Genomic DNA, 20,000 nt, shown 5'->3' on the forward strand with positions numbered 1-20,000 from the left:
GTGGCGTATAATCTTCAAGAGGAACTTTCAGTTTGGTGGTTCATTTCTGTTATTTAATTTCCCTGCAGCTTTGCCATGCTGGCAAGTACGGTACACCCTGGCGATCCTTTCCCTCATCGGCATCGCCTTGATGTACGGAATGCGCGTCATTCTCTCCATAGCAATCGTTGCCATGGTCGGCTCTAAGGGACATCACCACGAGGCCGAGAACTCCACGGAAGGAGAGCAAGGAATTCTGCTGGATGCCTGTCCGGCTCCTGAGAACGCGAATACTACCAAGACTGTCATGGTGAGTGATCTAGCTTCTTCTCTCTCTCTCTCTCTCTCTCTCTCTCTCTCTCTCTCTCTCTCCCTTTTCAATACAGAGTCGTCTTTTCTCTCCCTCCCTCCCTTTGACAATTTTCTGTTTTCCTTTTCAATATAAAATCTCTCTCTCTCTCTCTCTCTCTCTCTCTCTCTCTCTCTCTCTCTCTCTCCAAGATAGCTTTCCTTTTCAATACAGACTCGTCTTTTCTGTACTTAAGGCCTATTTTATCCTTTAAGTAAATCTTCTTTTGTCCTTTACTCTTTCAGTACTTTTTTTTTCACCAGAAAATTACTTTTTATGAATGTAGGCCTTCCTTTTTTCCTTGATGAAGGTTCTTCTCTCCTCATAAACTTGTTCCACATGAATAGGGGTTTATCGTCTGAATAATAATAATAATATAATAATAATAGCTTCACAACGTATGATCGTATCCTCACGCCACGATATCTTATTTCAGGTTAAGTTACTTTAATTTACATTAACTAAAGTTGAATTATATCAGAAATATTGAAAACTGAAAAATAATATTAGGAACGCAATACGATTGGTAGATTCGAAAATTGTTAAAGTTAATGTTATGGAAAGAAGAAATAAGAAAATATTTCATCCCATCAATGCTCTTTGAACCCTTGTAGGATGCATCAGAATTAATAATAATAATAATAATAATAATAATAATAATAATAATAATAATAATAATAATAATAAAGATATAAGGAAACGCAATACGATCAGCAAATTCGATAGCTATGAAAGTTATGTTAATGAAATAAGCAAAAATAAAATGTGAATATGAATATTTCGTCTGATCGATGCCCTTTTTATCCCCAGGAAGGCGAATTTGACTGGGACGAGACGACGCAGGGCGTGATCCTCGGATCCTTCTTCTGGGGCTACGCATGCACCAACATCCTTGGAGGGCGAGCGGCCGAATACTCCGGCGGGAAAAGGATCTTCGGTCTGGGCATCTTTCTATCAGCGATTTTGACAATCATCACGCCCATCAGCGCGAGGACCTCCACCGAATTCGTCATCGCCGTCAGGGTACTCAGCGGCATCGTACAGGTAAGAAAGAGACGAATTTCTCTCTCTCTCTCTCTCTCTCAATAGTCACAAAGCAATTACAGGACAAACTTCCACTGCAATTAAATTCACTTCCATAAATCTCAATGCAAGTAAAATGAATTAACATAAAAAATCACCAGGAAGGGATTTCCTTCCCAAACACATCTCAACAAAGGGCATCAATATCCCTCCAACGTTCTTATTTCTTCCGTAGATTGTTTTGTTTTAATTCGTTCGTTTATTTAATATTTCTTTCTTCTTCTTCAACTCAGGGTGTTGTTTTCCCTGCTGTCAATTCGATGTTGGCCACTTGGATCTCCCCGTCTGAAAGGAGCCGTTACAACACCATTGTTTACTCAGGTAAGAGTTTTTATATTTTTTATTCCAGAGCGATTTTATTCTATCCCTAAGAAGTTTTATGAAATTAATTTTCCAATGCAGGATCTTCCCCGTATCATATAAAAAGGCAGTCAGGACTTTATGAAATTCGTTCTCCTTTGCAGGATTTCCCCTGGGCACCGTGCTCTCGCTGCCCATCGGAGGGTATCTCTGTTCCTCCCCCATTTTCGGCGGGTGGCCCTCCGTCTTCTACCTCTTCGGCGGTCTCAGTCTGGTCTGGTCCGTGTTCTGGTTCGCGCTGGTCTACGACCGCCCTGAGCAGCACCCAAGGATCTCGCCTGGTGAGCTGGCCCTTCTTCAGGCGAATAAAGAGGACACCAAGAGGGCGGAGGTAAGAGAGAGAGAGAGAGAGAAAGAGAGTGAGAGAGAGAGAGAGAGAGAGATTGCGTTGATGTATGTCATTAAGATGTAATGAGAATGGTTATGAAACCATGTTCCAGATGAGACGGAATTATAGATCATTTCAAGTCATGCAACGAGGACCACATATAGCATTGCAACACCGCTTGCCTTATGATAAACGAGGGATATATAATTAGGAATTTAATTTGATGATCTCCAATTGCACCATTGAGTCTTGCAACCTATTGCAACCTTGACTTGAATAGTTTTTTTTTTTTCCCTCTTTCTGCAGGTTGTGGCCCTTCCCCTGAGGGAGATCTTCACTTCCCTCCCGTTCTGGGGCCTGATGATCGGCGCCTTCGGATACGACTACGGGTTCTTCACTCTCCTGACGGAGATCCCGACCTACCTGAAGAATATGCAGCACTTCGATATTAATCAGGTAAAGTGACGCTCGGCGGCCGGAGAACGGAAATAACGCGAAGGGATTAATAATATTAATAATAATGATAGATTGAAATATATTTCTATGTGAAAAACAAAGACTTTCGAACACCTGAACGGTGATCCTCATCAGCGTAGACGTTAAAATATAAATGGAGAGGGTAGTCTACACTGATGTTCGAAAGTCTTTGTTTTTTGCGCAGAAATATATTTTAATATATAATTGTGGATTTTTTCACAATTTGTTTTCACGAGACTGTGAATTTCTTTACAACAACAACAACAACAACAACAACAACAACAATAATAATAATAATAATAATAATAACAAAGGATACGTTTAATTTCCACTGGTAATCATCTTTAATCTCCGTAGATATTATTATTATTATTATTATTATTATTATTATTATTATTATTATTATTATTATTATTATTAATTATTTCTGTATTTTTCTTTTGTTCATCACAGTCATCCTATTCGACTGGGTGGTATTTACAGTGTGGGGTTCCGGGTTGCATCCTGCCTGCCTAGGTGTCCCTCGCTTTTCTTACTATGTGCGCTGTTTCTAGTATGTGCGCTGTTTCTAGTAGCACACTCTTCTGCATGAGTCCTGGAGCTACTTCAGCCTCTAGTTTTTTTTCCAGATTCCTTTTCAGGGATCTTGGGATCGTGTCTAGTGTTCCTATGATTATGGGTACAATTTCCACTGGCATATCCCATAGCCTTCTTATTTCTATTATCAGGTCTTGATACTTATCAATATTTTCTTTTTTTCTCATCTTCTGTTGTGTCCCATAGTATTGCGAAGTCAGTGAATGATACTTTCTTCTAGATTTTGTCAATCAACGTCACGTCTGGTCTATTGGCACGTATCACCCTATCTGTTCTGATACCATAGTCCTAGAGGATCTTTGCCTCAGATTGGTGTTCGTACCACTTATTACTACAAGCTAGCTGGTGAGTCTTGCGAAGGCTCCAGAGGAGGACTTTTGCTACTGAATCATTCTCTTTTTGTATTGGTTCTGTGCAAGTGCCGGACATTCGTTTGCTATGTGGTTTACGGTCTCGTTTTTCATACTGCACTTCCTGCATATGGGTGAGATGTTATTTCCATCTATCGTTCTTTGAACATATCTGGTTCTATAGGCCTGATCTTGTGCCGCTGTTAGCATTCTGTCTGTTTCCTTCTTGAGTTTTCCCCTCTGTAGCCATTGCCATGTTTCATCGCTGGTCAGTTCTTTAGTCTGTCTCGTTACAGTCCGTGCATTGGTTTCTTGTGCCTTACCTCTGTTCTATCTGTCATTCTCCTGTCTCTGTATATTTCTGTTTCTTCGTCTACTTTTATCAGCCCTTCTTTCCAGTGACTCCTTAGCCACTCGTCTTCACTGGTTTTCAGATATTGGGGTTCCCGGTTGCATCCTGCCTCCTTAGAAGTCCATCACTTTTCTTACTATGTGCGCTGTTTCTAGTCGCACACTTTTCTGCACGAGTCCTGGAGCTACTTCAGTCTCTAGTTTTTCCATATTCCTTTTCAGGGATCTTGGGATTGTGCCTAGTGTTCCTATGATTATGGGTACAATTTCCACTGGCATATCCCATATCCTTCTTATTTCTACTTTCAGGTCTTGATACTTATCCATTTTTTCCCTTTCTTTCTCTTCAACTCTGGTGCCCCATGGTATTATTATTATGATCCGCAGATATTATCATGATGATTATAACGATTATTGTTATTAGTAGTAGTAATGCTATTTTTATTAGCTAATGTATGATTGTTTTTACGGATAATCATACATTCGACAGCTGTAATTAAAAAAGGAAAACCCTCTTTTAAGATTAGCTACAAATCTTAGGACTTAACACCAGACAATCGAAGGTCATTTCCGAGCAAATAAGGTCATCTCTCCTAACCTTTCCTTGCAGAACGGCCTGCTCTCCGCCCTTCCGTTCCTGGTCATGTGGCTGTGGGGATACGTGTGGGGAAGCCTCATGGATTACCTGACGAGGGCGGGCAAACTCACCATCATCACCGTCAGACGTCTCTCCATGTCTATGGGTAAGGGTTCCTGGAACGGACGAACGAACGAACGAACTCGCTACCTTACTCATTCATTCACTTATTCCAGTGGGTATCGGTACTCATTGTGAACCATTGCCTGTAGTCATTTTGCTTCGCTGAATTGTAAGGTTGTAAGAATTTCGGGAACATTTTGCTCTTAAACTTTTCTTTTAAGTATTTTCCCTCTTCTTGCTTCATTCCCTGTTAATTTATTCTTGTTATTATTATTTATTGATAATCAACTCATGGCCTCAGGTCTCACCGTAACCCACTGCCTCTCACACCAGACACCTTAAATCACTCATCATAAGACCTATTAGAACTACTAAGATTTTTATCTGTGGACTATCCCTCCATTCCTCACTCATATTTTTTCATTCTTAAAATTATTTATCTGCTGTGTTGATTACACATTTGCCTGTATGATATGATCAGTCATACGTGATTCTGAAATTCAAATGTCATTTTATTGACCATCAAGGTCCTTTGCTTATTTTCATCTAATGTTTTTGTTTACCGGACGCGCGCCTCTGAATCTCTCCTTCTCATATTAAGTCGTCTTGGATACTCTCATTAGTTCATATAATTATGCGAGCCCTTTCTCATGAACTTCGGGTGTCAGTGTTACAACTGCGATACAGTATAACTTCTAATCTATCAATCCCATTGACTTTCTTTTCTCCTTATCTCAGTGATATTTCTTATCCTCATTTTCCTGTTGACGTTTTTCATACCGATATCATTCATTTTCCTCGTCCCACTGACGTTATAATTTACCACACCACTATTGAGCTTATTCATTTTTCTTACACAGTTGACATTTTCCTGACCCCGATGATGTTATTCATTTGCCTTAACCTCATTCAGATTCTTCATTTTCCTTACCTGTTGACATTAATTATCCCTTATTTCAATGCCATTATTTATTGTTTTACTCCGTTGGCATTATTAATTCTATTTTGACGTAGTGACATGCATTTTCCTTGAGAGATCGACATTATTCAATTATCTTACCCTATTCATGAAATTTTGCCGTAGCGACATTCATTTTCTTGAGAGAACGACATTATTCATTTTTCTTACCTTAGCATTATTCATGAAATTTTGCTAGCGACATTCGTTTTCCTTGAAATATCCTACAGTATTCAAAATTCTTTCTAGTTTGGCATTCGAAATTCCTTAACACTCTGGCGTATTCACTTTCTTTAAATTTCCAATTTGCCGCTCATACCCTTAACACGCTGCCTTACTCGCTTTCTTAATCAAAATTAATAAATTCATTTTCCCTTCCAATTTCCAGCCTTGCACGGTGCCATGTTAAGCCTGATCATCATGTGCTTCGTGAACTGCAACTCCGGCCTGGCAGTGGTGGTTCTGTGCCTGGCCGTAGGCCTCAGTGGAAGTGCCAACTGCGGCTTCCTGTGCTCCCACCAGGACCTGGCACCCAACTTCGCCGGCACCCTCTTGGGTTTCACCAACACCTTCGGGTCCTTCGCTGGAGTCTTCGCCCCCATGATCACCGGAGCTCTGACGGAGGGGAATGTAAGTGTAGTGATTTGACTTCTCTCGAGGTCCAGTGATCTTTTTTTTTTCTGTTTCTATTGTTCTCTTTTTATGTTTTCTTTCTTTCAGTTTTTTTTTATTTTTCTTTCTATACGTGTAAAGTCGTTCATTTTTTATCTCCAGTCTTTTCCAATTTTTGGAAGAAAGTGCGGGTCTTTTTTTTTCTCTTCCTCTGTTTCTATTTTCCTGCCATTTTTCTATTAATCAGTTTCTATTATTTTTCTGCTATGCTTTGCATAGATGTCCATCTCTTGTTTCCGGTCTTTTTGGCGTTTATGGGTTAATATATCGAAGGAAGGAAACTGAATATAAATTAATTTTGATATATTAGACGTAATCTCTCTCTCTCTCTCTCTCTCTCTCTCTCTCTCTCTCTCTCTCTCTCTCTCTCTCTCTTTCTCTCTGTTAGTTTCCGTTACTTTTTCTCGTTATGCGTTTTACAGTTCTTATGTTATTGCCCTGTAATGATTTTATATACCAAAGGACGGTCACTCAACGTAATATTAATACTTTGGGCAGGGTATTATAATACGTTTTATTGTAATTCTCTCTCTCTCTCTCTCTCTCTCTCTCTCTCTCTCTCTCTCTCTCTCACAAGTCTAACCACTTTCTCGTTTGTTCCTCCCAAACAGCAAACAATCACAGCTTGGCGGTTCGTTTTCTTAATCACGGTCGGGATGTATTTGGTAACTGGCACCCTCTACATCTGCTTCATTTCCAATAGAACGCAATCATGGAACGAACCAAAACCCAAACAGAACTGTAAGTACTCCAGGTCTTTTTCTGTGTGCGAACTTTATTTACATTTTTAAACATTATCTGTCGATAGGAAAATATATAGTATTCCGTAACCAGTTTTTAAATACTTTATTATTTTTTTTATAGAAAAATTTAGTCGTTTATGAATTCCTTTGTTTGAAATGTTCATCTTTTGTGTGAGCTTTATTTACTCCTTTAAAAGTTTTCCCCATTTTTACATTCATTGTTTATCTTTCGTTGATTGAGAAATATGATTTGTGCATTCCTAAGTTTTAAATATTTGTTAAATATCTTATTTTTAATCTTTTATAATTTAAAAAATCTTGTAATTTCCCATCAGGTGGGAAGTCCAACAACTGCAACGAAGCCCAGGTGGTCCTCATGCCAAAAGCTCAGTCACCTGACGCAGAAAGCTAATTGACCCGACCTGGAGAGTGACCTCACCTGTGACCCCACTCCTGAACTTTCAACTTTTGGTGTCGGACTCGGAAGTCATGCGCCTTTTTTCCTATATACTATATATATATATATATATATATATATATATATATATATATATATATATATATATATATATATATATATATGAAAGCTTGGTGAAAGCTTCACGAGAGTTTCGGGTCTACAAAATTGGATGATTTTGAAGAGCTTACAGTTTTGTCGTCCTTCTGACTTGTAACTTCGTAATACGACAAATTCCAGCCATACGTCCGTAAGAAGATGCTGTTATCAGTCGTCACCTTTTACGATATTTTAACGTGGAAGGTGAAGAGGAAATAGTGCATAAAACCCACACTTTTCTGTAGACCTACTCTCTCTCTCTCTCTCTCTCTCTCTCTCTCTCTCTCTCTCTCTCTCTCTCTCTCAAGTAGTTATTGTGTATTCAACAACTTGCCTCCCATTTCAAAGGGAGACACTTATTCTCAGATATCAGAAATGACATCACCTGCATCATGTGGCATCTTAGCCTCTCATCTCATCTCACTCTTGCTATATTAATCCTGTGTCAGTAGTATCCCAATGCATATATGATAAATAGTTTATAGTTCAAGGTGGACTTACTGCCTGTTGGTACTCGTGGACTTACGTTACTTTTCAGAGTAGTATTCCTGTGAAATACGCTTTTCATTAAATATCTTTAAACTAAAGAATTGACTCCAGTGCCGCACAGCAGACTTTTCTTGTATGATATGTAAATGTTCCCTTTCAGTAGACGCTTCTCAATTCTGTCTGATAGCTTCCCACGCTATGCGGATTTTCTTAAATTCTCTCACTGTATTCTATCAGTGTACCAGTATATTGCGGACGCATTTGCGAATGCAATCAATGTTTCCTTAGAATGTAGATTTAAACTCTGTCAGTGTAGCGCTGTACAACAGGCGTTTTCTGAAAATTTTCCAATTTGTTCCCATCAAGTAAAGATTTTTTAAATTTCTATAGGTGTACCCCCATACCATTGACGTTTTCATATGACTCTAACATTTTATTATGATGAAGTGTAGATTTTCTACCAGCTTAACCCTGTAGTACCTTCGACATTTTCATAAATTCAGTCAACGTATCCCTGCATTGACGTTTTCTCAAAAGTCTACTCACCTCACACAGTCGTTTTCCCACGGTAATTTCCAAGACACCTTGTTCAGTGCATTACGTATAGGATAAAAAAAAAAATGCCTGCGACACAGGTGCTGACCATCGCCTCATAACTCACCATTCTCATTCATCGTTCATTGTACATAGTGAAAGCTCATCACGAAGTGTCATTGACTTTTACGTTGCAGTTACTGCAGCTTGACATGTATAGTGAGTATATAGTGAATGCGAAGAAGCGAGAAACGAATACGTGATTATTTTTCTTTATATATGCCGTGAAGAAGATATATGCTGTGAATCATGCTGTAATTGACAAGAGGCAGTCTAACCTGTTTTGCAGCTGTCAGTAGCAGACTGGGCTCTCTGCAAATTGCAGTACCAGTCTGGTCTGGGCTTTCCGCCAAAGCCTGGGATTTGTAGCTGACAGAAGCAGCCTGGGCTTTTGGGCTTCCAAATTATTTTTTATATATATTGGAGATGAAATTTCCAGCCGTCTGTTTTTCAAGTGAAATAGTGTGTGTGTGTGTGTGTGTCTGCATCTATATGCTTACATGAGGTTCCTTGGATGTGTATGTTACGTATTAATAAAAGGAACTTTCATTCTCAGAAAGATTATATATATATATTGTATATTCAAAGAATAAATATTTTATTTAATGTACCGTCGTAGTTTTCTTTACCGAAATCATCATGAGCCTAATTTGCTTACACGAAAAGACAAAATTACAACCGGCACAGAATATTATAAAACGTATATATATATATATTATATATATATGTTATATAAGTTATATATAATTATATATTATTTAATATATATATGTATATATATTGTATAAGGTATAATATTATATTTATTATTATATATATATATATTATATATTATATATATATATATATATTCATGTAATGTCATGTATGATGTATATGTAAATACAGTATAATATAGATATTTATATATTATAATTATATATTATATTATAATGTATATAGTTATATATACATATATAATTATAATATATTATATATTATATATATATATAACGCTATATATAATATATATATTATTATTATTTTATATATATATATACATATTATTATTTATATATATATGTGATATAGATATGGTATAATATAGATATATATATTTATTTTGGATATATATATATATATAATATATATAGTATATTATATATATAGATACCAATATATATATATATTATATATATATATATATTATATATATGGACGTATGTATGTAGAGTAAATCCATATATAGAATTTATAGATAGACATAGTATAGATATATGGATAGATATATACCATATATTTATATATATTATTATTATATATATATATATAGATATATATATAGAGGAGATACGGTATAGGATATATATATAGATATATATATCTATATATTATTATATATATATTTATATATATATTGTATATATAATATATATATATACTTAATATACATATATATGATATATACATTTATATGTATATATATATATAATATATATATATATATTGTATATATAAATATATAACATATATTCTATAATATATATATATATATATATATAGGTGTAAATACATATATAGTATAATTTATATCATATATATATATTATATATATATATATATATATATATATATATATATATATATATATATAGATTATATTATATAATATAGATATATATATATATATATATATGTATGTATGTATATATACGTATATATAAAGCCTGTTCATAACTGGTACAAAATATCTCAAAAATTAAAAAAAGACGATATTGTGTAAGGTGAAGACACTAAAACGGTATAATTTATATGTACAAACAATAACAACAACGGTATAAAAACCGTAAAAAGTTACATCATCCTCCCTCCCTTATATTGAAAACAAACGCATTTCAGTTGCAAAGCAACAAGTGAAACAACAGCAACAAGAGACCACTCTAAAAAAGAAACAATGACGCAATAATGATATTTTCCTTGATTTTCAATGCGTTTTTCGGGGAACGTCACCTCTGACAATCTCGGCATCACAGGTTGTGGTGGTGGTTTGGGAGGTTTGTGGGGGGGGACCCGAGTGGGTGGTGGTGGAATCAAGGACACCTCACCTGTTCGTAGCGCAGGTGAAATCCGCGGTTGTCGAAATCGCCATTTTCCGACTCTTCGTCGTTGGTGACGACTCCTAGTTGGAAGGATCTGCCTGGTTTTAGGAAAGAGATGAAGTAATGGTTACTGGTCAGTTAATGGAAAAAGAGAGAATATATATATATATATATTATATATATATATATATATATATATATATATTTATATATATATATATATATATATATATATATATATATATATATATATATATTATATATATATCTCAAAAAATCACCATAACGTGACTGGAATATCTTGAAGTAATCAAAGTCCCACAATTATGTAAAATGTGTTTATTTAAAAAATACATAAAAGACGGGAGCTTTCGTCTACTTGAATATGCAGTAGACCTCATCAGCCGTGTACTGATTTTTCTTTTCAACAAATATAATACAAAAAAGTTACGAAGGACAGGCAGGACTCTGGAAAACGTCTCCAAGGGAGATAACAACCAAAACAAACTATCTTAATCATGTTATTCCCTCGTTCAAATCTCTGGCCAAAAGACGAGCCGATCGTCGTGGTTGACTACTCCTCTGTGTGTTCGGCTGTTCCCTCGTCCAAAACTTTATATACGTATATAAGTAAAACACACACACACTCACTATATATATATATATATATATATATATATATATATATATATATAGTATATATATATGTATATATATATATATATATATATATATATATATATATATATATACATATATATATTACATATATATATATATATATATATATATATATATATATATATATATATATATCTCTTTTCTTCTCCTTTCCTACCGTTATCCCTACATCAAGGGGTCGGTTGCCTGATGACCCTCCTTCACTGCCTTCCATCAAAGGCATCATCCTCCACCAAACCTCTTCTCTCCATATCTTCCTTCACTTTATCTCGCCATCCAATTCTTTCTCTCAGTCTCGATCTTCTTCCTCTAATAGGTTCCTCCCAAGCCCTCTTCACTCCTTCCTCGTCATCCATCCTCAACTCATGCCAATACCATCTCAATTGTGACCCTATTAGCACCTCTGTAATCTTTACTAAGCCTGCCCCTCTATTTATTTCATCATTTTCCAATCTCTCAACCAGCGCTATTCCCATAATCCACCTCAGCATTCTCATCTCTGTTCTCTCAAGCTTTACTTCCTCTTTTCTTCTTAGTGCCCATGCTTCTGCTCCATAAATTAACACTGGTCTTATCCCTGTGTTATAAATCTTGACTTTTAGCTTGACTGGGATTTTCTTTTTACATACCACTCCAGCAACCTCTCCCCACTTCCCCCATGCAGCTTTTATCCTACTGTCAACTTCAGCCTTACATCCTCCCTCTTGGATTAAAGTAGATCCTAAGTATTCAAACTTTTCTGTCTGTTTTATAATCGAGCCTCTTCTTTCTTTTATTACTATTCTGTCTTTATCTTCCCTACTGCTCAGCAAAACCTCTGTTTTATTTACATTTGCCTTTAAGCCACCCCTCTCTAAAGATTCCTGCCACTCTCCAACCCTTCTTTGTGAGTCCTCCTCATTTTCAGCAGTAGACACCAGATCATCAGCATACAATGATTCCCACAGCCCTTCATTCCTGATCGCTTCACTCAACACATCCCTGACCAGCGCAAACAAAAATAGGCTCAATGCTGACCCCTAGCCATGCTCATATTCCTTAAAACATCAGGCATGGTTATTGTTTGGTATCAACCACTGTTATTGTCGGTTGGCCTAGCCTTTGACTAAAAGGATAGATTGCAAGGCAGCAGTTTCCACACTTATTGGTCTATCCTTTTAATAAAAAGTAAGATTGCAGGGCAGCAGTTTCCACAGTTGGCCTAGCCTTTTACTAAAAAGTAGGACTGCAAGGCAGCAGTTTCCACAGTTGTTGGCAGTGGGCCTAGCCTTTTACTAAAACATAATAGTACAAGGCAGTATTTTCCACAATTTTTGGCGGTCGGCCTAGCCTTTTACAAAAAAGTGGTACTGCAAGGCAGCAGTTTCCACAGTTATTGGCGGTGGGCCTAGCCTTTTACTAAAAAGTAAGACTGCAAGGCAGCAGTTTCCACAGTTATTGGCGGTGGGCTTAGCCTTTTACTAAAAAGTAAGACTGCAAGGCAGCAGTTTCCACAGTTATTGGCGGTGGGCTTAGCCTTTTACTAAAAAGTAAGACTGCAAGGCTGCAGTTTCCACAGTTATTGGCGGTGGGCTTAGCCTTTTACTAAAAAGTATTAAGGCAAGTCAGCAGTTTCCAGAGTTATAGGCGGTGGGCTTAGCCTTTTATTAAAAAGTAATACTACAAGGCAGCATTTTCCACAATTTTTGGCGGCGGGCCTAGCCTTTTACAAAAAAGTGGTACAGCAAGGCAGCAGTTTCCAGTTATTGGCAGTGGGTCTAGCCTTTTACTAAAATGTAGTCAGGAAAGGCAGCAGTTTCCAGAGTTATTGGCGGTGGGCCTCGCCTTTTACTAACAAAGTAGTGAGGCAAGGCAGTAGTTTCCAGAGTTATTGGCGGTGGGCCTAGCCTTTTACTAAAAAGTAGTAAGGAAAGGCAGCAGTTTCCAGAGTTATTGGCGGTGGGCCTAGCCTTTTACTAAAAAGTAGGACTGCAAGGCAGCAGTTTCCACAGTTATTGGCGGTGGGCCTAGCCTTTTACTAAAAAGTAGTAAGGCAAGGCAGCAGTTTCCACAGTTATTGACGGTGGGCCTAGCCTTTTACTATCAAAGTAGTAAGGCAAGGTAGCAGTTTCCACAGTTATTGGCGGTGGGCCTAGCCTTTTACTAAAAAGTAGTAAGGCAAGGCAGCAGTTTCCACAGTTATTGGCGGTGGGCCTAGCCTTTTACTAACAAAGTAGTAAGGTAAGGCAGCAGTTTCCACAGTTATTGGCGGTGGGCCTCGCCTTTTACTAACAAAGTAGTAAGGCAAGGCAGCAGTTTCCACAGTTATTGGCGGTGGGCCTCGCCTTTTTATGCAAAGTAGTAAGGAAAGGCAGCAGTTTCCACAGTTATTGGCTGTGGGCCTCGCCTTTTACTGCAAAAGTAGTAAGGAAAGGCAGCAGTTTCCACAGTTATTGGCTGTGGGCCTCGCCTTTTACTAACAAAGTAGTAAGGCAAGGTAGCAGTTTCCACAGTTATTGGCGGTGGGCCTAGCCTTTTACTAAAAGTAGTAAGGCAAGGCAGCAGTTTCCACAGTTATTGGCGGTGGGCCTAGCCTTTTACTAAAAAGTAGTAAGGCAAGGCAGCAGTTTCCACAGTTATTGGCTGTGGGCCTAGCCTTTTACTAACAAAGTAGTAAGGCAAGGCAGCAGTTTCCACAGTTATTGGCTTTGGGCCTAGCCTTTTACTAACAAAGTAGTAAGGCAAGGCAGCAGTTTCCACAGTTATTGGCTTTGGGCCTAGCCTTTTACTAACAAAGTAGTAAGGCAAGGCAGCAGTTTCCACAGTTATTGGCTTTGGGCCTAGCCTTTTACTAACAAAGTAGTAAGGCAAGGCAGCAGTTTCCACAGTTATTGGCTGTGGGCCTAGCCTTTTACTAACAAAGTAGTAAGGCAAGGCAGCAGTTTCCACAGTTATTGGCTTTGGGCCTAGCCTTTTCTAACAAAGTAGTAGGCAAGGCAGCAGTTTCCACAGTTATTGGCTTTGGGCCTAGCCTTTTACTACAAAGTAGTAAGGCAAGGCAGCAGTTTCCACAGTTATTGGCTGTGGGTCTAGCCTTTTACTAACAAAGTAGTAAGGCAAGGCAGCAGTTTCCACAGTTATTGGCGGTGGGCCTAGCCTTTTACTAAAAAGTAGGACTGCAAGGCAGCAGTTTCCACAGTTATTGGCGGTGGGCCTAGCCTTTTACTAAAAAGTAGTAAGGAAAGGCAGCAGATCCAGAGTTGTTGGCGGTGGGCCTAGCCTTTTACTAAAAAGTAGTAAGGCAAGGCAGCAGTTTTCCACAGTTACTGGCGGTGGGCCTCGCCTTTTACTGCAAAAGTAGTAAGGCAAGGCAGCATTTTCCAGAGTTATTGGCGGTGGGCCTAGCCTTTTACTAACAAAGTAGTAAGGCAAGGCAGCAGTTTCCAGAGTTATTAGTGGTGGGCAAGGCAGCAGTTTCCATAGTTATTGCCAGTGGGCCTCGCCTTTCACTAAAAAAGTAGTAAGGCAAGGCAGCAGTTTCCACAGTTATTGGCGGTGGGCCTCGCCTTTCACTAAAAAAGTAGTAAGGCAAGGCAGCAGTTTCCAGAGTTATTGGCGGTGGGCCTAGCCTTTTTTTTTTTTTTTACTAAAAAATAGTAAGGCAAGGGGGCAGCAGTTTTTCCAGAGTTATTGGCGGTGGGCCTAGCCTTTTACTAACAAAGTAGTAAGGCAAGGCAGCAGTTTCCAGAGTTATTAGTGGTGGGCAAGGCAGCAGTTTCCATAGTTATTGGCGGTGGGCCTCGCCTTTCACTAAAAAAGTAGTAAGGCAAGGCAGCAGTTTTCACAGTTATTGGCGGTGGGCCTAGCCTTTTACTAAAAAATAGTAAGGCTAAGGCCAGCAGTTTCCAGTTATTGGCGGTTGGCAAGGCAGCAGTTTCCAGAGTTATTGGCGGGGGCCTCGGGCCTTTCACTAAAAAAATATAAAGCAGGCAGATTTCCACCCCAGTTATGGCGGTGGGCCTCGCCTTTCACTAAAAAGTAATAAGGCAAGGCAGCATTTCCAGTTATTGGCGGTGGGCCTCGCCTTTCACTAAAAAAGTATGAAGGCAAGCAGGGCCGTTGCCACAGTTATTGGCGGTGGGGCCTCGCCTTTCACTAAAAAAGTATAAGGCAAGGCAGCAGTTTTTCACAGTTATTGGAGGTGGGCACTCGCCTTTCCCACAAAAAAGTAAAGTAATAAAAAAGGCAAGGCAGCAGTTTCCACCCAGTTATTGGCGGTGTGTCAAGGCGGCAGTTTCCAGAGTTATTGGCGGTGGGCCTCGTCCTTATCACTAAAAAAGTGGTAAGGCAGGCAGCAGTTTCCACAGTTATTGGCGTGGGCCCTCGCTTTCACTAAAAAAGTAATAAGGTCAAGGCAGCAGTTCCACAGTTATTGGCGGTGGCCTCGCCTTTCACTAAAAAAGTAGTAAGGCAAGTCGCATTTTCCTACAGTTATTTGGCGGTGGGCCTCGCCTTTCACTAAAAAGTAATAAGCAGGCAGCAGTTTTGCCAGTTATTGCGGTGGGCCTTCGCCTTTCACTAAAAAAGTATTAAGCAAGGCCGCAGTTTCCACAGTTATTGGCGGTGGGGGCCTCGAGCCTTTCACTAAAAAATAGTAAGGCAAGGCAGCAGTTTCCAGAGTATTGGCGTGGGCAAGGCAGCAGTTTCCAACCAGTTATTGGCGGTGGGCCTCGCCTTTCATCTAAAAAAAGTAGTAAGGCACGGCAGCAGTTTTCACAGTTATTAGCGGTGGCCTCGCCTTTCACTAAAAAGAATAAGGCAAGGCACAGTTTCCACAGTTATTGGCGGTGGGCCTCGCCTTTCACTAAAAAAGTATAAGGCAAGGAGCAGTTTCCACAGTTATTGGCGGTGGGCCTCGCCTTTCACTAAAAAAGTAATAAGGCAAGCAGCAGTTTCCACAGTTATTGGCGTGGCCTCAGCCTTTCACTAAAAAGTAGTAAGGGAAGGCAGCAGTTTTTGACAAGTTTTATTGGCGGTGGGCCCTCGCCTTTCACCTAAAAAAGTAGTAAGGCAAGGCAGCAGTTTCCACATTATTGGCGGTGGGCCTCGCCTTTCACTAAAAAAGTAATAAGGCCAAGGCAGCAGTTTTCCACAGTGCGTGGGCCTCGCCTTTCACTAAAAAAGGAAAAAAGTAAGGGCAAAGGCAGCAGTTTCCAAGAGTTGGCGGTGTGGGCAAAAAAGGGCAAAAGCAGTTTCCAACAGTTTATTGGGCGGTTGGGCCTCGCCTTTCACTAAAAAATATAAGGCAAGGCCAGCAGTTTTCCACAGTTCTGGCGTGGGCCTCGCCTTTCACTAAAAAGTAGTAAGGCAAGGCCACAGTTTCCACAGTATTGGCGTGGGCCTCGCCTTCACTAGTAATACGGCAAGGCAGCATTTTCCAGAGTTATTGGCCGGTGGTCAAGGCAATCAAGTTTCCCACATTTATTGGCGGTTGGCCTCGGCTTTGGGTCACCTAAAAAAGCTAATAAGGCACCGGTGCGCAGTTTCCACAGTTAAAAAATTGGGGTGGGCCCCTCTGCCTTTCACTAAAAACGTATTAAGGGCCAAGGCCAGCAGTTTCCCACAGTTATTGGGCGGTGGGCTTCGGCCTTTCCACTTAAAAAAGGTAATAAGGCAAGGCAGCAGGGTTTCCACCAGTTATGGCGGTGGGGCCCTTTCGCCTTTTCACTAAAAAAGTAGTAAGGCAAGGCAGCAAAAAAAAGTTTTCCAGAGTTTAATTGGCGGTGGGCCTCGGCCTTTCACTAAAAAAAGTGGAAGTAAGGATTTTAAGGCAACGGGGGCCAGCAGTTTCTCAGAGTTGTTGGCGGTTGGGCCTCGGCCTGGGGTCACCTAAAAAAAGTAATAAGGAGGCAGGAGGCAGCCATTTTTCCACAAGTTGTTGGCGGTGGGGCCTCAAAAGCCTTTCAGTAAAAAAGAAGTAGTAAGTAACCGGCAGCAGGGTTCCACAGTTTTGGCGGTGGGCCTCGCCTCTCACTAAAAAAGTGTAAGTTTCAAGGCAGCCAGTTTCCAACAGTTATTGGCGGTGGGCCTCGGCCTCTCACCTAAAAAAGTAGTAAGGCCAGGCAGCCAGTTTCCCAAGTTGTTGGGGGTGGCCTCTGCCTCTCAAAAAACTTAGAAAAGTATTAAGGCAAAGGCAAGGCAAGGTTTCCAGAGTTATTGGCGGTGGGGGCCCTCGCCGCTCACTAAAAAAGTAGTTTAGGCAAGGCCAGCAGTTCCACAGTTGTTGCTGTGGGCCTTGCGCCTCTCACTAAAAAGTAGTGAGGCAAGGCCCCCAGCCAGTTTCCACCAGTTGTTGGCGGTGGGCCTCGCCTCTCACTAAAAAAAGTAGTAAGGCAAGGCGCAGTTTTCCACGTAATTGGCGGTGGCCTCGCCTTTCACATGAAAAAGGTAGTAAGGCAAGGTTTTCCCACAGTCATTGGCGGTGGGCCTCGCCTTTTCACTAAAAACGTAAGTAAGGCACGGCAGCAGTTTTCAACAGTTTATTGGCTGTGGGCCTTCGCCTTTCACTAAAAAGTAGTAAGGCAAGCACAGTTTTTCGCCACAGTTTATTGGCGGTGGGCCTCGCCTTTCACTAAAAAAGTAGTAAGGCAAGGCAGCAGTTTCCACAGTTATTGGCTGTGGGCCTCGCCTTTCACTAAAAAAGTAGTAAGGCAAGGAAGCAGTTTCCACAGTTATTGGCTGTGGGCCTCGCCTTTCACTAAAAAAGTAGTAAGGCAAGGAAGCAGTTTCCACAGTTATTGGCTGTGGGCCTCGCCTTTCACTAAAAAAGTAGTAAGGCAAGGCAGCAGTTTCCACAGTTATTGGCTGTGGGCCTCGCCTTTCACTAAAAAAGTAGTAAGGCAAGGCAGCAGTTTCCACAGTTATTGGCTGTGGGCCTCGCGTTTCACTAAAAAAGTAGTAAGGCAAGGTAGCAGTTTCCACAGTTATTGGCGGCGGGCCTCGCCTTTCACTGAAAAAGTAGTAAGGCAAGGCAGCAGTTTCCACAGTTATAGGCTGTGGGCCTCGCGTTTCACTAAAAAAGTAGTAAGGCAAGGTAGCAGTTTCCACAGTTATTGGCGGCGGGCCTCGCCTTTCACTGAAAAAGTAGTAAGGCAAGGCAGCAGTTTCCACAGTTATAGGCGGTGGGCCTCGCCTTTCACTAAAAAAGTAGTAAGGCATGGAAGCAGTTTCCACAGTTATTGGCGGTGGGCCTCGCCTTTCACTGAAAAAGTAGTAAGGCAAGGCAGCAGTTTCCACAGTTATAGGCGGTGGGCCTCGCGTTTCACTGAAAAAGTAGTTAGGCAAGGCAGCAGTTTCCACAGTTATTGGCGGTGGGCCTCGCCTTTCACTGAAAAAGTAGTAAGGCAAGGCAGCAGTTTCCATAGTTATTGGCGGTGGGCCTCGCCTTTCACTGAAAAAGTAGTGAGGCAAGGCAGCAGTTTCCACAGTTATTGGCGGTGGGCCTCGCCTTTCACTGAAAAAGTAGTAAGGCAAGGCAGCGGTTTCCACAGTTATTGGCGGTGGGCCTCGCGTTTCACTGAAAAAGTAGTAAGGCAAGGCAGCAGTTTCCACAGTTATCGGCTGTGGGCCTTGCCTTTCACTAAAAAAGTAGTAAGGCAAGGCAGCAGTTTCCACAGTTACTGGCTGTGGGCCTCGCCTTTCACTAAAAAAGTAGTAAGGCAAGGAAGCAGTTTCCACAGTTATTGGCAGTGGGCCTCGCCTTTCACTAAAAAAGTAGTAAGGCAAGGCAGCAGTTTCCCACAGTTTTAACCGGTTGGGCCCTCGCTTTTCCACGAAAAAGTAGTAAGGCAGGTGCAGTTTCCACAGTTTATTGGACGGTTGGGGGGGGGCCTCGCCTTTCACTGAAAATAGTAAGGCAAAGGCAGCATTTTTCCACAGGTTATTGGCTGTGGGCCTCGCCTTTCTAAAAATAAGTAAGGCAAGGCACAGTTTCCCCTATTATTGGCTGGGCCTCGCCTCCACTGAAAAAACGTTAGTGAGGCAAAGGCAGCGGTTTTCCACAGTTATTGGCGGTGGGCCTCGCCTTTCATGAAAAATTAGTAAGGCCAAGGAGCGGTTTCCACAGTTTTTATTGGCTGTGGGCCTCGCCTTTTACTAAAAAAGTAGGTTTAAGGGCAAGGCCAGCAGGTTTCCAAGTTATTGGCGGGTGGGGGCCTCGCCTCCACTGCAAAGTAGTGAGGGCAAGGCAGCGTTTCCACAGTTATGGACGGTGGCCGCCTTTTCACTGAAAAAGGTGTAGGCTGAGCGGTCCACAGTTTATTGGGGTGGGCGCCTTTTTTTCAAACTGAAGGAAAGTTAGCCTTTCACTGCAAAAAAGTAGTAAGGCAAGCAGCGGTTTCCACAGTTATTGGCGGTGGGCCTCGCCTTTCACTGAAAAAGTAGTAAGGCAAGGCAAGATTTTACAGTTATTGGCTGTGCTTTCTCGGTTTCACCACATAGTTAGTTTCAGCAAAGGGCAGCGGTTAGTTATTGGCGGTGGGGCCTCGCCTTTCACTGAAAAGTAGTAAGTGAGCAGGCGCGGTTTCCACAGTTATTGGCGGTGGGCCTCGCCTTTCACTGAAAAAGTAGTAAGGCAAGGCGCGGTTTCCACAGTTTTGGCTGTGGGCCTCTCCTTTT

The 20,000-nt window shown here is 40.6% G+C and overlaps 2 protein-coding genes across 2 annotated transcripts in view; one reads left to right on the forward strand and one right to left on the reverse strand.

The window, feature by feature from the left end:
* Positions 1 to 9,197, forward strand: part of LOC135224400 (sialin-like) — a 26,708-nt gene extending 17,511 nt beyond the window's left edge. The window contains exons 3-11 of the mRNA XM_064263371.1: positions 69 to 289; positions 1,139 to 1,372; positions 1,645 to 1,732; positions 1,876 to 2,102; positions 2,406 to 2,555; positions 4,485 to 4,617; positions 5,921 to 6,162; positions 6,816 to 6,945; positions 7,283 to 9,197. Coding sequence (XP_064119441.1) covers positions 69 to 289; positions 1,139 to 1,372; positions 1,645 to 1,732; positions 1,876 to 2,102; positions 2,406 to 2,555; positions 4,485 to 4,617; positions 5,921 to 6,162; positions 6,816 to 6,945; positions 7,283 to 7,359 — 1,502 coding nt within the window. The 3' untranslated portion in view covers positions 7,360 to 9,197. The remainder of the gene's footprint in view (positions 1 to 68; positions 290 to 1,138; positions 1,373 to 1,644; positions 1,733 to 1,875; positions 2,103 to 2,405; positions 2,556 to 4,484; positions 4,618 to 5,920; positions 6,163 to 6,815; positions 6,946 to 7,282) is intronic.
* A 1,079-nt stretch (positions 9,198 to 10,276) lies between these two features.
* The window catches only part of LOC135224958 (uncharacterized), a 46,333-nt gene continuing 36,609 nt past the window's right edge, over positions 10,277 to 20,000 (reverse strand). The window contains exon 10 of the mRNA XM_064264268.1: positions 10,277 to 10,762. Within this exon, the coding sequence (XP_064120338.1) occupies positions 10,656 to 10,762 (107 nt within the window). The 3' untranslated portion in view covers positions 10,277 to 10,655. The remainder of the gene's footprint in view (positions 10,763 to 20,000) is intronic.

Source organism: Macrobrachium nipponense, chromosome 12 (assembly GCF_015104395.2).
Source record: "Macrobrachium nipponense isolate FS-2020 chromosome 12, ASM1510439v2, whole genome shotgun sequence".
NCBI lineage: Eukaryota > Metazoa > Arthropoda > Malacostraca > Decapoda > Palaemonidae > Macrobrachium > Macrobrachium nipponense.